General features: G+C 32.5%; 1 protein-coding gene across 1 annotated transcript in view; it reads left to right on the forward strand.

The window, feature by feature from the left end:
- Positions 1-18,865, forward strand: part of tmem255b (transmembrane protein 255B) — a 33,894-nt gene extending 15,029 nt beyond the window's left edge. Inside the window, exons 8-9 of the mRNA XM_081361291.1 lie at positions 9,811-9,960; positions 17,190-18,865. Coding sequence (XP_081217417.1) covers positions 9,811-9,960; positions 17,190-17,414 — 375 coding nt within the window. The 3' untranslated portion in view covers positions 17,415-18,865. The remainder of the gene's footprint in view (positions 1-9,810; positions 9,961-17,189) is intronic.
- The last annotated feature ends 234 nt before the right edge of the window (positions 18,866-19,099 follow it).

Consider the following 19,099-nt stretch of genomic DNA (forward strand, 5'->3'; position numbering starts at 1 on the left):
TCATAACATTCACAATTCAGTGTCATAACATTCACAATTCAGTTTCATAACATTCACAATTCAGTGTCATAACATTCACAATTCAGTTTCATAACATTCACAATTCAGTTTCATAACATTCACAATTCAGTTTCATAACATTCACAATTCAGTGTCATAACATTCACAATTCAGTGTCATAACATTCACAATTCAGTGTCATAACATTCACAATTCAGTGTCATAACATTCACAATTCAGTTTCATAACATTCACAATTCAGTTTCATAACATTCACAATTCAGTTTCATAACATTCACAATTCAGTGTCATAACATTCACAATTCAGTGTCATAACATTCACAATTCAGTTACATAACATTCACAATTCAGTTTCATAACATTCAAAATTCAGTTTCATAACATTCACAATTCAGTTTCTTAACATTCACAATTCAGTGTCATAACATTCACAATTCAGTTTCATAACATTCACAATTCAGTTTCATAACATTCACAATTCAGTGTCATAATATTCACAATTCAGTTTCATAACATTCACAATTCAGTTTCACAATTCAGTTTCATAACATTCATAATTCAGTTTCACAATTCAGTTTCATAACATTCACAATTCAGTTTCACAACATTCAGTTTCATAACATTCACAATTCAGTTTCACAACATTCACAATTCAGTTTCATAACATTCACAATTCAGTTTCACAATTCAGTTTCATAACATTCACAATTTAGTTTCACAATTCAGTTTCATAACATTCACAATTCAGTTTCATAACATTCACAATTCAGTTTCATAACATTCACTATTCAGTGTCATAATATTCACAATTCAGTTTCATAACATTCAGAATTCAGTTTCATAACATTGTTTCATACCATTCACAATTCAGTGTCATAACATTCAATTCAGTTTCATAACATTCACAATTCAGTGTCATAACATTCACAATTCAGTGTCATAACATTCACAATTCAGTTTCATAACATTCACAATTCAGTTTCATAACATTCATAATTCAGTGTCATAACATTCACAATTCAGTTTCATAACATTCACAATTCAGTTTCATAACATTCACAATTCAGTTTCACAATTCAGTTTCATAACATTCACAATTCAGTTTCACAATTCAGTTTCATAACATTCACAATTCAGTGTCATAACATTCACAATTCAGTTTCATAACATTCATAATTCAGTGTCATAACATTCATAATTCAGTTTCATAACATTCACAATTCAGTTTCATATCATTCACAATTCAGTGTCATAATATTCACAATTCAGTTTCACAATTCAGTTTCATAACATTCACAATTCAGTTTCATAACATTCACAATTCAGTTTCATATCATTCACAATTCAGTGTCATAATATTCACAATTCAGTTTCACAATTCAGTTTCATAACATTCACAATTCAGTTTCATAACATTCACAATTCAGTTTCACAATTCAGTTTCATAACATTCACAATTCAGTGTCATAACATTCACAATTCAGTGTCATAACATTCACAATTCAGTGTCATAACATTCATAATTCAGTTTCATAACATTCACAATTCAGTTTCATATCATTCACAATTCAGTGTCATAATATTCACAATTCAGTTTCACAATTCAGTTTCATTACATTCACAATTCAGTTTCATAACATTCACAATTCAGTTTCACAATTCAGTTTCATAACATTCACAATTCAGTGTCATAACATTCACAATTCAGTGTCATAACATTCACAATTCAGTGTCATAACATTCATAATTCAGTTTCATAACATTCACAATTCAGTTTCATAACATTCACAATTCAGTTTCATAACATTCACAATTCAGTGTCATAACATTCACAATTCAGTTTCATAACATTCACAATTCAGTTTCACAATTCAGTTTCATAACATTCACAATTCAGTGTCATAACATTCACAATTCAGTGTCATAACATTCACAATTCAGTGTCATAACATTCATAATTCAGTTTCATAACATTCACAATTCAGTTTCATAACATTCACAATTCAGTGTCATAACATTCACAATTCAGTTTCATAACATTCACAATTCAGTTACATAACATTCACAATTCAGTGTCATATTCACAATTCAGTTTCATAACATTCAAAATTCAGTTTCTTAACATTCACAATTCAGTGTCATAACATTCACAATTAAGTTTCATAACATTCACAATTCAGTTTCATAACATTCACAATTCAGTTTCATAACATTCACAATTCAGTGTCATAATATTCACAATTCAGTTTCATAACATTCACAATTCAGTTTCACAATTCAGTTTCATAACATTCATAATTCAGTTTCACAATTCAGTTTCATAACATTCACAATTCAGTTTCATAACATTCACAATTCTGTTTCATAACATTCACAATTCAGTTTCATAACATTCACAACTCAGTTTCATAACTTTCACAATTCAGTTTCACAACATTCACAATTCAGTTTCATAACATTCACAATTCAGTTTCATAACATTCACAATTCAGTTTCACAATTCAGTTTCATAACATTCACAATTCAGTGTCATAACATTCACAATTCAGTGTCATAACATTCACAATTCAGTGTCATAACATTCATAATTCAGTTTCATAACATTCACAATTCAGTTTCATATCATTCACAATTCAGTGTCATAATATTCACAATTCAGTTTCACAATTCAGTTTCATAACATTCACAATTCAGTTTCATAACATTCACAATTCAGTTTCACAATTCAGTTTCATAACATTCAAAATTCAGTGTCATAACATTCACAATTCAGTGTCATAACATTCACAATTCAGTGTCATAACATTCACAATTCAGTGTCATAACATTCACAATTCAGTTTCATAACATTCACAATTCAGTTTCATAACATTCACAATTCAGTGTCATAACATTCACAATTCAGTTTCATAACATTCACAATTCAGTTTCATAACATTCACAATTCAGTGTCATAACATTCACAATTCAGTGTCATAACATTCACAATTCAGTGTCATAACATTCACAATTCAGTGTCATAACATTCACAATTCAGTTTCATAACATTCACAATTCAGTTTCATAACATTCACAATTCAGTGTCATAACATTCACAATTCAGTTTCATAACATTCACAATTCAGTTTCATAACATTCACAATTCAGTTTCATAACATTCACAATTCAGTGTCATAACATTCACAATTCAGTGTCATAACATTCACAATTCAGTGTCATAACATTCACAATTCAGTGTCATAACATTCACAATTCAGTTTCATAACATTCACAATTCAGTTTCATAACATTCACAATTCAGTTTCATAACATTCACAATTCAGTGTCATAACATTCACAATTCAGTTACATAACATTCACAATTCAGTTTCATAACATTCAAAATTCAGTTTCATAACATTCACAATTCAGTTTCTTAACATTCACAATTCAGTGTCATAACATTCACAATTCAGTTTCATAACATTCACAATTCAGTTTCATAACATTCACAATTCAGTGTCATAATATTCACAATTCAGTTTCATAACATTCACAATTCAGTTTCACAATTCAGTTTCATAACATTCATAATTCAGTTTCACAATTCAGTTTCATAACATTCACAATTCAGTTTCACAACATTCAGTTTCATAACATTCACAATTCAGTTTCACAACATTCACAATTCAGTTTCATAACATTCACAATTCAGTTTCACAATTCAGTTTCATAACATTCACAATTTAGTTTCACAATTCAGTTTCATAACATTCACAATTCAGTTTCATAACATTCACAATTCAGTTTCATAACATTCACTATTCAGTGTCATAATATTCACAATTCAGTTTCATAACATTCAGAATTCAGTTTCATAACATTGTTTCATACCATTCACAATTCAGTGTCATAACATTCAATTCAGTTTCATAACATTCACAATTCAGTGTCATAACATTCACAATTCAGTGTCATAACATTCACAATTCAGTTTCATAACATTCACAATTCAGTTTCATAACATTCATAATTCAGTGTCATAACATTCACAATTCAGTTTCATAACATTCACAATTCAGTTTCATAACATTCACAATTCAGTTTCACAATTCAGTTTCATAACATTCACAATTCAGTTTCACAATTCAGTTTCATAACATTCACAATTCAGTGTCATAACATTCACAATTCAGTTTCATAACATTCATAATTCAGTGTCATAACATTCATAATTCAGTTTCATAACATTCACAATTCAGTTTCATATCATTCACAATTCAGTGTCATAATATTCACAATTCAGTTTCACAATTCAGTTTCATAACATTCACAATTCAGTTTCATAACATTCACAATTCAGTTTCATATCATTCACAATTCAGTGTCATAATATTCACAATTCAGTTTCACAATTCAGTTTCATAACATTCACAATTCAGTTTCATAACATTCACAATTCAGTTTCACAATTCAGTGTCATAACATTCACAATTCAGTGTCATAACATTCACAATTCAGTGTCATAACATTCACAATTCAGTGTCATAACATTCATAATTCAGTTTCATAACATTCACAATTCAGTTTCATATCATTCACAATTCAGTGTCATAATATTCACAATTCAGTTTCACAATTCAGTTTCATTACATTCACAATTCAGTTTCATAACATTCACAATTCAGTTTCACAATTCAGTTTCATAACATTCACAATTCAGTGTCATAACATTCACAATTCAGTGTCATAACATTCACAATTCAGTGTCATAACATTCATAATTCAGTTTCATAACATTCACAATTCAGTTTCATAACATTCACAATTCAGTTTCATAACATTCACAATTCAGTGTCATAACATTCACAATTCAGTTTCATAACATTCACAATTCAGTTTCACAATTCAGTTTCATAACATTCACAATTCAGTGTCATAACATTCACAATTCAGTGTCATAACATTCACAATTCAGTGTCATAACATTCATAATTCAGTTTCATAACATTCACAATTCAGTTTCATAACATTCACAATTCAGTGTCATAACATTCACAATTCAGTTTCATAACATTCACAATTCAGTTTCATAACATTCACAATTCAGTGTCATAACATTCACAATTCAGTGTCATAACATTCACAATTCAGTGTCATAACATTCATAATTCAGTTTCATAACATTCACAATTCAGTTTCATAACATTCACAATTCAGTGTCATAACATTCACAATTCAGTTTCATAACATTCACAATTCAGTTACATAACATTCACAATTCAGTGTCATATTCACAATTCAGTTTCATAACATTCAAAATTCAGTTTCTTAACATTCACAATTCAGTGTCATAACATTCACAATTAAGTTTCATAACATTCACAATTCAGTTTCATAACATTCACAATTCAGTTTCATAACATTCACAATTCAGTGTCATAATATTCACAATTCAGTTTCATAACATTCACAATTCAGTTTCACAATTCAGTTTCATAACATTCATAATTCAGTTTCACAATTCAGTTTCATAACATTCACAATTCAGTTTCATAACATTCACAATTCTGTTTCATAACATTCACAATTCAGTTTCATAACATTCACAACTCAGTTTCATAACTTTCACAATTCAGTTTCACAACATTCACAATTCAGTTTCATAACATTCACAATTCAGTTTCATAACATTCACAATTCAGTTTCACAATTCAGTTTCATAACATTCACAATTCAGTGTCATAACATTCACAATTCAGTGTCATAACATTCACAATTCAGTGTCATAACATTCATAATTCAGTTTCATAACATTCACAATTCAGTTTCATATCATTCACAATTCAGTGTCATAATATTCACAATTCAGTTTCACAATTCAGTTTCATAACATTCACAATTCAGTTTCATAACATTCACAATTCAGTTTCACAATTCAGTTTCATAACATTCAAAATTCAGTGTCATAACATTCACAATTCAGTGTCATAACATTCACAATTCAGTGTCATAACATTCACAATTCAGTGTCATAACATTCACAATTCAGTTTCATAACATTCACAATTCAGTTTCATAACATTCACAATTCAGTGTCATAACATTCACAATTCAGTTTCATAACATTCACAATTCAGTTTCATAACATTCACAATTCAGTGTCATAACATTCACAATTCAGTGTCATAACATTCACAATTCAGTGTCATAACATTCACAATTCAGTGTCATAACATTCACAATTCAGTTTCATAACATTCACAATTCAGTTTCATAACATTCACAATTCAGTGTCATAACATTCACAATTCAGTTTCATAACATTCACAATTCAGTTTCATAACATTCACAATTCAGTTTCATAACATTCACAATTCAGTGTCATAACATTCACAATTCAGTGTCATAACATTCACAATTCAGTGTCATAACATTCACAATTCAGTGTCATAACATTCACAATTCAGTTTCATAACATTCACAATTCAGTTTCATAACATTCACAATTCAGTTTCATAACATTCACAATTCAGTGTCATAACATTCACAATTCAGTTACATAACATTCACAATTCAGTTTCATAACATTCAAAATTCAGTTTCATAACATTCACAATTCAGTTTCTTAACATTCACAATTCAGTGTCATAACATTCACAATTCAGTTTCATAACATTCACAATTCAGTTTCATAACATTCACAATTCAGTGTCATAATATTCACAATTCAGTTTCATAACATTCACAATTCAGTTTCACAATTCAGTTTCATAACATTCATAATTCAGTTTCACAATTCAGTTTCATAACATTCACAATTCAGTTTCACAACATTCAGTTTCATAACATTCACAATTCAGTTTCACAACATTCACAATTCAGTTTCATAACATTCACAATTCAGTTTCACAATTCAGTTTCATAACATTCACAATTTAGTTTCACAATTCAGTTTCATAACATTCACAATTCAGTTTCATAACATTCACAATTCAGTTTCATAACATTCACTATTCAGTGTCATAATATTCACAATTCAGTTTCATAACATTCAGAATTCAGTTTCATAACATTGTTTCATACCATTCACAATTCAGTGTCATAACATTCAATTCAGTTTCATAACATTCACAATTCAGTGTCATAACATTCACAATTCAGTGTCATAACATTCACAATTCAGTTTCATAACATTCACAATTCAGTTTCATAACATTCATAATTCAGTGTCATAACATTCACAATTCAGTTTCATAACATTCACAATTCAGTTTCATAACATTCACAATTCAGTTTCACAATTCAGTTTCATAACATTCACAATTCAGTTTCACAATTCAGTTTCATAACATTCACAATTCAGTGTCATAACATTCACAATTCAGTTTCATAACATTCATAATTCAGTGTCATAACATTCATAATTCAGTTTCATAACATTCACAATTCAGTTTCATATCATTCACAATTCAGTGTCATAATATTCACAATTCAGTTTCACAATTCAGTTTCATAACATTCACAATTCAGTTTCATAACATTCACAATTCAGTTTCATATCATTCACAATTCAGTGTCATAATATTCACAATTCAGTTTCACAATTCAGTTTCATAACATTCACAATTCAGTTTCATAACATTCACAATTCAGTTTCACAATTCAGTGTCATAACATTCACAATTCAGTGTCATAACATTCACAATTCAGTGTCATAACATTCACAATTCAGTGTCATAACATTCATAATTCAGTTTCATAACATTCACAATTCAGTTTCATATCATTCACAATTCAGTGTCATAATATTCACAATTCAGTTTCACAATTCAGTTTCATTACATTCACAATTCAGTTTCATAACATTCACAATTCAGTTTCACAATTCAGTTTCATAACATTCACAATTCAGTGTCATAACATTCACAATTCAGTGTCATAACATTCACAATTCAGTGTCATAACATTCATAATTCAGTTTCATAACATTCACAATTCAGTTTCATAACATTCACAATTCAGTTTCATAACATTCACAATTCAGTGTCATAACATTCACAATTCAGTTTCATAACATTCACAATTCAGTTTCACAATTCAGTTTCATAACATTCACAATTCAGTGTCATAACATTCACAATTCAGTGTCATAACATTCACAATTCAGTGTCATAACATTCATAATTCAGTTTCATAACATTCACAATTCAGTTTCATAACATTCACAATTCAGTGTCATAACATTCACAATTCAGTTTCATAACATTCACAATTCAGTTTCATAACATTCACAATTCAGTGTCATAACATTCACAATTCAGTGTCATAACATTCACAATTCAGTGTCATAACATTCATAATTCAGTTTCATAACATTCACAATTCAGTTTCATAACATTCACAATTCAGTGTCATAACATTCACAATTCAGTTTCATAACATTCACAATTCAGTTACATAACATTCACAATTCAGTGTCATATTCACAATTCAGTTTCATAACATTCAAAATTCAGTTTCTTAACATTCACAATTCAGTGTCATAACATTCACAATTAAGTTTCATAACATTCACAATTCAGTTTCATAACATTCACAATTCAGTTTCATAACATTCACAATTCAGTGTCATAATATTCACAATTCAGTTTCATAACATTCACAATTCAGTTTCACAATTCAGTTTCATAACATTCATAATTCAGTTTCACAATTCAGTTTCATAACATTCACAATTCAGTTTCATAACATTCACAATTCTGTTTCATAACATTCACAATTCAGTTTCATAACATTCACAACTCAGTTTCATAACTTTCACAATTCAGTTTCACAACATTCACAATTCAGTTTCATAACATTCACAATTCAGTTTCATAACATTCACAATTCAGTTTCACAATTCAGTTTCATAACATTCACAATTTAGTTTCACAATTCAGTTTCATAACATTCACAATTCAGTTTCATAACATTCACAATTCAGTTTCATAACATTCACAATTAATTGTCATAATATTCACAATTCAGTTTCATAACATTCACAATTCAGTTTCATAACATTCACAATTCAGTTTCTTAACATTCACAATTCAGTTTCTTAACATTCACAATTCAGTGTTATAACATTCAAAATTCGCAGTTTCATAACATTCACAATTCAGTTTCATAACATTCACAATTCAGTTACATAACATTCACAATTCAGTGTCATATTCACAATTCAGTGTCATAACATTCAGAATTCAGTTTCATAACATTCACAATTCAGTTTCATAACATTCACAATTCAGTGTCATAACATTCACAATTCAGTGTCATAACATTCACAATTCAGTTTCACAATTCAGTTTCATAACATTTACAATTCAGTGTCATAACATTCACAATTCAGTTTCTACAGTGCTTATATAATACAGATTTACAGAGCAGCTTCACAGTAAAGGCCTCATTATACTTCTGCGTCGGACCTACGCCGGAGCCTATATGCCGTAGGCAACGTGTTGGTTTTAATTTATACTTCTGTGTCGTTGTCCGCGTTGACGCGCACCTAGGGAGCATGTGAAACCCCGAGGGAGGGGTTCTGGCAGACCAATCACCGCACTTGTGTCCGCGTAGAATTGACGCGTTGTTACATTTTTGGAGAGGTGCACGTCAGGGTACGCCGAAGGGTACGCGCGCTACACACAGCCTACGACGTAGCTACGGCGGCAGTTCGACGCAGAAGTATAAAACAGGCTTAAGTGATATCAGCTCTTACATGACGTGTGTGTGTGTGTGTGTGTGTGTGTGTGTGTGTGTGTTCAGGCTCCTGTGACTCACAATCACATGACACCCAGTCCGGCTCCGCCCCCTCATATCCTGTATAATCCCAGTCAACACCTGATCTCCTACACCGGCTTCTGCCCGTCGGGACAAACGCTCCCCGCGTACCCGAACTACTCACTACCCATGCAGGTGAGTGTCTCTGGGTGAGTATTACTACGGTAATGCTTCTGTACATCAGCATGGAATATTGATTAAAGTGGGAATGATTTTCATTAGATACAGAATGACATCACTGGTCAATTGCAAACACAGAGACTACATCTTTTCAAATGTCAAGTTTAGGGGTGGCCGAAAATTCTTATTTTGACCAAAATTCTGTTTCACGGTATGACTAATTTTATTTCACGGTAACGATATACAGTATTTCACGATATAGTTATTTATATATGTAGTTATTCTCGAAAAATCTATCAAAAATATATCTTTGTATAATAAATAAACCCAAATACTTTAGTACTTGTTGCTGAATAATTTTTCAATCTCATGTTATTGCTTTACTTCATCAATCAGTTTATAATATCTGAATATTTTATATTGAACTATACTAATAAATTAGTTACTTCCTTTTAATTTGGTAGGATATTAGTAGATACCAGTTATATTTAAATGTTTTCCAGGTACATTTTTGCCATGTCTACTTTTAAAGGGCTTGTTTTGTTCTTTTTGTGATATCTGGCAACCGCTCGCGTGTCATATTGAATGCGAGTTTCGTGTTTAAAAAGTAACTATACATAAGAGACGGAAGGATGCAGATAACTATACATTATTTAAGGTTATTTCTATTCGTTACGATATTGATATGAACTGTTGTTGTCAAGTAAGCTTTCATGTTTTCCCCGTTGCGATCGTGCACTCCTCTAAACTGTAGCCTACGGGTGCTGCACTGCTCTAGTTGACTGCGACGCCTTTCCCCCCGAAAATATCACGTTAACAGCAACCCTTTAGAAAACGTAATTCCTTTGTGGATCCTCTTTATCTGCTTTCTCCATGTTTCTTTGACAAATCTCAGTGTCTCAGTCTCACGCACGCTGTATATGAGTTAACCACGCCCACTTATTTACATGTCGCGGTATACACGGAATGAAAAAATCTGTTACGGTTGACATTTTCTTCCGCGGTAACGATATATACCGTCATACCGGCCAGCCCTAGTCAAGTTCAATGTTATTTGTATTGTATAGTGCTTTTCACAATACACTTCCTTTCAAAGCAGCTTAAAGAAAGTCATACTGTTATGCCTATGATGGAGTTGCACGCTAGTTTTCTATTAACAGATTTAAACGTCGGATGTTTTTGTTTCGTTAACAGATTTAAACGTCAGATTTTTTTTTTCTATTAACAGATTTAAACGTCGGATGGTTTTGTTCCATTAACAAATTTAAACGTTAGATGTTTTTTTCCCGTTAACAGATTTAAACATTGGATGGTTTTGTTCCATTAACAGATTTAAACATCGGTCGTTTTTTTCCTGTTAACAGATTTAAACATCGGTCGTTTTTTTCCTGTTAACAGATTTAAACGTCGGATGGTTTCGTTCCGTTAACAGATTTAAACGTCGGATGATTTCATTCCATTAACAGATTTAAACGTTGGATGGTTTTTTCCTGTTAACAGATTTAAACATCGGTCGTTTTTTTCCCGTTAACAGATTTAAACGTTGGTTGGTTTTGTTCCGTTAACAGATTTAAACGTCGGTCTGTTTTGTTCCGTTAACAGATTTAAACGTTGGATGGTTTTGTTTTGTTAACAGATTTAAACGTCGGTCGTTTTTTCCTGTTGACAGATTTAAACGTCGGATGGTTTCATTCCATTAACAGATTTAAACATCAGTCGGTTTTGTTCCGTTAACAGATTTAAACGTCGGATGATTTCATTCCATTAACAGATTTAAACGTCAGTCGGTTTTGTTCCGTTAACAGATTTAAATGTTGGATGGTTTTGTTTCGTTAACAGATTTAAACGTCGGTCGTTTTTTCCTGTTAACAGATTTAAACGTCGGATGGTTTCATTCCATTAACAGATTTAAACGTCAGTCGGTTTTGTTCCATTAACAGATTTAAACGTCGGTCTGTTTTGTTCCGTTAACAGATTTAAACGTTGGATGGTTTCATTCCATTAACAGATTTAAACGTTGGTTGGTTTTGTTCCGTTAACAGATTTAAACGTCGGATGATTTCATTCCATTAACAGATTTAAACGTTGGTTGGTTTTGTTCCATTAACAGATTTAAACGTCGGTCTGTTTTGTTCCGTTAACAGATTTAAACGTTGGATGGTTTTGTTTCGTTAACAGATTTAAACGTCGGTCGTTTTTTCCCGTTAACAGATTTAAACGTTGGATGGTTTTGTTCCATTAACAGATTTAAACATCGGTCGTTTTTTTCCTGTTAACAGATTTAAACGTCGGATGGTTTCGTTCCGTTAACAGATTTAAACGTCGGATGATTTCATTCCATTAACAGATTTAAACGTCGGATGGTTTTGTTCCGTTAACAGATTTCAACGTCGGATGATTTCATTCCATTAACAGATTTAAACGTTGGTTGGTTTTGTTCCATTAACAGATTTAAACGTCGGTCTGTTTTGTTACGTTAACAGATTTAAACGTTGGATGGTTTTGTTTCGTTAACAGATTTAAACGTCGGTCTGTTTTGTTCCGTTAACAGATTTAAACGTTGGATGGTTTTGTTTCGTTAACAGATTTAAACGTCGGTCGTTTTTTCCCGTTAACAGATTTAAACGTTGGATGGTTTTGTTCCATTAACAGATTTAAACATCGGTCGTTTTTTTCCTGTTAACAGATTTAAACGTCGGATGGTTTCGTTCCGTTAACAGATTTAAACGTCGGATGATTTCATTCCATTAACAGATTTAAACGTCGGATGGTTTTGTTCCGTTAACAGATTTAAACGTCGGATGATTTCATTCCATTAACAGATTTAAACGTTGGTTGGTTTTGTTCCGTTAACAGATTTAAACGTCAGTCGGTTTTGTTCCGTTAACAGATTTAAACGTCGGTCGTTTTTTCCTGTTAACAGATTTAAACGTTGGATGGTTTTGTTCCGTTAACAGATTTAAACGTCAGTCGGTTTTGTTCCGTTAACAGATTTAAACGTTGGATGGTTTTGTTTCGTTAACAGATTTAAACGTCAGTCGGTTTTGTTCCGTTAACAGATTTAAACGTCGGTCGTTTTTTCCTGTTAACAGATTTAAACGTCAGTCGGTTTTGTTCCGTTAACAGATTTAAACGTCGGTCGTTTTTTCCTGTTAACAGATTTAAACGTCGGATGGTTTCATTCCATTAACAGATTTAAACGTCAGTCGGTTTTGTTCCGTTAACAGATTTAAACGTTGGATGGTTTTGTTTCGTTAACAGATTTAAACGTCGGTCGTTTTTTCCTGTTAACAGATTTAAACGTCGGATGGTTTCATTCCATTAACAGATTTAAACGTCAGTCGGTTTTGTTCCGTTAACAGATTTAAACGTCGTTCGTTTTTTCCTGTTAACAGATTTAAACGTCGGTCTGTTTTGTTCCGTTAACAGATTTATGTATTTTAAAATTAAAAGGAAGGAGGAGAATCTTCCTGATATATTAGTCTGTGCTGAAAAATTACAAATTGTGTCAGATTTTAAGTATCTTGGAGTTATTTTAGATACGCACTTAACATTTGAAAAGCATATAAAAAAAATAGTCCGCGCAGTGACACCTCAACTTAGAAATTTTAAATTTATACGGAGTCAACTTTCACTGGAAGCCGCAAGAATTTATTTGCATTCTTTAATTTTTTCTCATTTTTCTTATTGTATTACTTCATGGTCACAATCAGGAAAATCTACTCTCAGACCTTTATATATCTTATACAAACGTGCTTTAAAGGCATTTGACAAGAAACCGAATAGATACCATCATTGTCTTATAATCCAAAAGCACAATTTCCTTACTTTTGACAATTATATTATATTTCACAATTGTTGTTTAATGTATAAAATTGTAAATGATCTTGCACCTCCTCCCTTAAAAGCATTTGTTGCTTCACGTAGAGAAAACATAAGGCAAACAAGGGCTTCATCAAGAGGTGACTGTGAAGCACTTTTTAGAGTTACTGAGTTTGGTCGATCAGCTTTTTCAGTAAGAGCTGTTAAAAACTGGAATAAATTACCAATTGCTATTAGACAATGTTGTACTTTGACACAGTTCAAGCTGCATTTGAAAATGTGGTTAAAAAGGAGTCAGGTCTGTAATCATTAAATATTCTTGTTTTGTCAAGGTTTTATAATCGTGGGGGATTGATTTTGTAATAGTATGTGTTTTTATAGGACGTACAGTATATTGAGATTTTTTTTTTTTTTTTTTTTTTTTTTTTTTTTGGTAGTAATATTGATGTATTTATTGTTAATTGATAGACAATGTGTCGTATATTTTTCTCTTGTGGGATATTATATTGTATGTAATGTGATTTGATTCTTTCTGCCCAGGGACTGCAGATGAAATTTAGCTCTGCAGCTAATTCTGGGACAGTTTCGTACTGTCCATTGTCCCTGTCAAATAAATAAAAAATGAAAATGAAAAATGAAATTTAAACGTTGGATGGTTTCATTCCATTAACAGATTTAAACGTTGGTTGGTTTTGTTCCGTTGACAGATTTAAACGTCGGATGATTTCATTCCATTAACAGATTTAAACGTTGGTTGGTTTTGTTCCGTTGACAGATTTAAACGTCGGATGATTTCATTCCATTAACAGATTTAAACGTCGGATGGTTTTGTTCCGTTAACAGATTTAAACGTCGGATGATTTCATTCCATTAACAGATTTAAACGTTGGTTGGTTTTGTTCCATTAACAGATTTAAACGTCGGTCTGTTTTGTTCCGTTAACAGATTTAAACGTTGGATGGTTTTGTTTCGTTAACAGATTTAAACGTCGATCGTTTTTTCCCGTTAACAGATTTAAACGTTGGATGGTTTTGTTCCATTAACAGATTTAAACATCGGTCGTTTTTTTCCTGTTAACAGATTTAAACGTCGGATGGTTTCGTTCCGTTAACAGATTTAAACGTCGGATGATTTCATTCCATTAACAGATTTAAACGTTGGTTGGTTTTGTTCCGTTAACAGATTTAAACGTTGGATGGTTTTGTTTCGTTAACAGATTTAAACGTCGGTCATTTTTTCCTGTTAACAGATTTAAACGTCGGATGGTTTCATTCCATTAACAGATTTAAACGTCGGTCTGTTTTGTTCCGTTAACAGATTTAAACGTTGGATGGTTTTGTTTCGTTAACAGATTTAAACGTCGGTCGTTTTTTCCTGTTAACAGATTTAAACGTCGGATGGTTTCATTCCATTAACAGATTTAAACGTCAGTCGGTTTTGTTCCGTTAACAGATTTAAACGTTGGATGGTTTTGTTTCGTTAACAGATTTAAACGTCGGTCGTTTTTTCCTGTTAACAGATTTAAACGTCGGATGGTTTCATTCCATTAACAGATTTAAACGTCAGTCGGTTTTGTTCCGTTAACAGATTTAAACGTTGGATGGTTTTGTTCCGTTAACAGATTTAAACGTCGGATGATTTCATTCCATTAACAGATTTAAACGTTGGTTGGTTTTGTTCCGTTAACAGATTTAAACGTTGGATGGTTTTGTTTCGTTAACAGATGTAAACGTCGGTAATTTTTTCCTGTTAACAGATTTAAACGTCAGATGGTTTCATTCCATTAACAGATTTAAACGTCGGTCTGTTTTGTTCCGTTAACAGATTTAAACGTTGGATGGTTTTGTTTCGTTAACAGATTTAAACGTCGGTCGTTTTTTCCTGTTAACAGATTTAAACGTCGGATGGTTTCATTCCATTAACAGATTTAAACGTCAGTCGGTTTTGTTCCGTTAACAGATTTAAACGTCGGATGGTTTTGTTTCGTTAACAGATTTAAACGTCGGTCTGTTTTGTTCCGTTAACAGATTTAAACGTTGGATGGTTTTGTTTCGTTAACAGATTTAAACGTCGGTCGTTTTTTCCTGTTAACAGATTTAAACGTCGGATGGTTTTGTTCCGTTAACAGATTTAAACGTCGGCTGGTTTCGTTCCATTAATAGATTTAAACGTTGGATGGTTTTGTTTCGTTAACAGATTTAAACGTCGGTCGTTTTTTTCCTGTTAACAGATTTAAACGTTGGATGGTTTTGTTCCGTTAACAGATTTAAACGTCGGTCGTTTTTTTCCTGTTAACAGATTTAAACGTTGGATGGTTTTGTTTCGTTAACAGATTTAAACGTCGGTCGTTTTTTTCCTGTTAATAGATTTAAACGTTGGATGGTTTTGTTTCGTTAACAGATTTAAACGTCGGTCGTTTTTTTCCTGTTAACAGATTTAAACGTTGGATGGTTTTGTTCCGTTAACAGATTTAAACGTCAGTCGGTTTTGTTCCGTTGACAGATTTAAACATTGGTCGTTTTTTTCCTGTTAACAGATTTAAACGTTGGATGGTTTTGTTCCGTTAACAGATTTAAACGTCAGTCGGTTTTGTTCCGTTAACAGATTTAAACATCGGTCGTTATTTTCCTGTTAACAGATTTAAACGTTGGATGGTTTTGTTCCGGTAACAGATTTAAACGTCAGTCGGTTTTGTTCCGTTGACAGATTTAAACATTGGTCGTTTTTTCCTGTTAACAGATTTAAACGTTGGATGGTTTTGTTCCGTTAACAGATTTAAACGTCAGTCGGTTTTGTTCCGTTAACAGATTTAAACATCGGTCGTTATTTTCCTGTTAATAGATTTAAACGTTGGATGGTTTTGTTCTGGTAACAGATTTAAACGTCAGTCGGTTTTGTTCCGTTGACAGATTTAAACATTGGTCGTTTTTTCCTGTTAACAGATTTAAACGTTGGATGGTTTCGTTCCGGTAACAGATTTAAACGTCGGATGGTTTCGTTCCATTAACAGATTTAAACATTGGTCGTTTTTTTCCTGTTAACAGATTTACCGACCGACGTTTAAATCTGTTAACGGAAGTTAACAGATTTAAATGTCGGATGGTTTCGTTCCGTTAACAGATTTAAACGTCGGTCGGTTTTGTTTAGATTTAAACGTCGGTCGGTTTTGTTCCGTTAACAGATTTAAACATCGGTCGTTTTTTTTCCTGTTAACAGATTTAAACATCGGATGGTTTCGTTCCATTAACAGATTTTAACGTTGGATGATTTTGTTCCGCTAACAGATTTGGTTCCATTAAGACATTTTAACATTTTTAACATTTTAACAATTTGAGTTAAAGAAGGCAGCTGCTAGAAAGTCAACACACAATGCCTTAATCTGGTCTAATCTGTGAGGTTATGTTTGATTGTTTGTCCTCCAGCATCTGAACGGTTACCCGGCTCCATCCGCAGCTCCTCCCGTCCCCGAGGTCTCGAACTCCCCGTCCGATGAGACTCAACCGGCGGCTCAGAACGGGACGAACCCGACCGGACCGACACAAACCCAGTCTCAGGACACCAGCGCATACATGCTGACTCCAAACGCTCCCTCGCTCTACGCTCACTCCTTAGGGCCCTTCGAGAAGCCTCCTCCCTACGCCTGCTGAAACACCCAGACCGCTGACCCCTGACCCCTGAAGATCTGTGTGACACTCGCCGCTAATTACCTCTGTAATCGTCAGTGTTTCTTGTAGCAAATGTGATCAATGTTCTTATTCGGTAGTTTCCAAAACCTCTGATTTTTCATGTTTAACCCTCATCCTTCCCTCGCGGCCCTAAAATTATACTTACATTTTTTTTTTTTTTTTTCATTTTGATAATATTTTTTCTATTTTTTGATGCAATTTTTTTGTGATTTTATTTACCTTTAAATTACTAGTTTTGATTAATAAATAATAAATAAATAGTAATTTAAGCACATTCCTCGCTTTCTTTCAACTTATATTCAAAATAACTCACAATTTCAATAATAATAATATAAGATGATATTTGATGACTCTAGATGGGCTTATATCTCTATATGGAGTAAATGAGCTGTTCCGCTGGGTCCTAAAGCCAGTTTCTCTTCAGTTTGTTTTTGGTAAAGTTTGAGCATTTTTAGTTTCAATTTTGAGCATTTTTAGGTTTTTCTATGTGAACTGAAGCATTCCTCACATTCCATTCATTCCTAAGGGGGTCAAATTGACTCGTGAATGAAGGATTTGTTACTTTTTACAACCACAAAGCTCGTCGAATCCATTCAAATTTTTTTGTGTATTCGTGGTTCAAGTGCGACAAAAGTCTTGGGGTCTTGACCCCTCTGATGAACACTCAATCTTTAAAAAAAATCCAGGGAAGGATGAGGGTTAACTCCCTGTTCCTTTGGTGGATCTTCATTGTTTGATCCGTTGATCCGTTTTAAACACTTGTATTGTGAAATGTGTCCGACTCTAGTCATAACTCAAGCGCACAACACAATGCTTTAGTCTTCTTCTACGAGCAGATCTAGTCATCAGTCTGAAGAGAATCTTGCTGAGAAAGTTCATGTCGACATGTTTATATCAGATTCCTGAAAAAAACACATATGGTTTAATAACAGGTTCCATTAGTTAACTACATTAGTTAACGTGAATAATTAACTCTTTCCCTGCCACTGACTGAATTTTCCAGCGATCCGTGTTTTCACTATTCCATATCTTCTCAAAGAGTTCAGAATCTCCAGACCAGAATCAGAAACGAGCGATAGAAGCTTTGCTGACGCACATGTAAATTAAAACGCGATCATCAAACTTTAAACTTCATTCAGTAATGTTGTGATTTATATGCTGTTGAACCATGAAGAGGAAACGACTGTGAAGCTTTGAGGTGATGATGGACTCGATCTGTGTGTGTGTGTGTGTGTGTGTGTGTGTGTGTGTGTTGATGGCCTCGATCTACTCCATCTGTTTATGATCATCGTTCTGAATCCCATCTGGACGAAGACTTTGACAAAAACATAATTTTCTCAGCTTTTTGATGAATCTTCCCCACATTCAAGCGTCGATAAAATAATGCATGAATCTGGAATAAAATGTTTTCTAAAAGCAGAGGCTCTGGTCTTTCTTTTGATATATTACATGTTCAGATATTCATACAGCAAATTAATCTGGATGCCATCAAAGTTTTGTGAAAATAAAACAAAGATGCTGTGGTGGCTGGCAACTTCTACTAAAAAATGCTGGCGGGGAAAGAGTTAATAAATACTGTAACTGGTTAATGCTAATGCATTAACTAATGGGACCTTATTGTAAAGTGTTGCCTCTTGTTTGCACAA

Source organism: Scardinius erythrophthalmus, assembly GCF_964197995.2.
Source record: "Scardinius erythrophthalmus genome assembly, chromosome: 3".
Lineage (NCBI taxonomy): Eukaryota > Metazoa > Chordata > Actinopteri > Cypriniformes > Leuciscidae > Scardinius > Scardinius erythrophthalmus.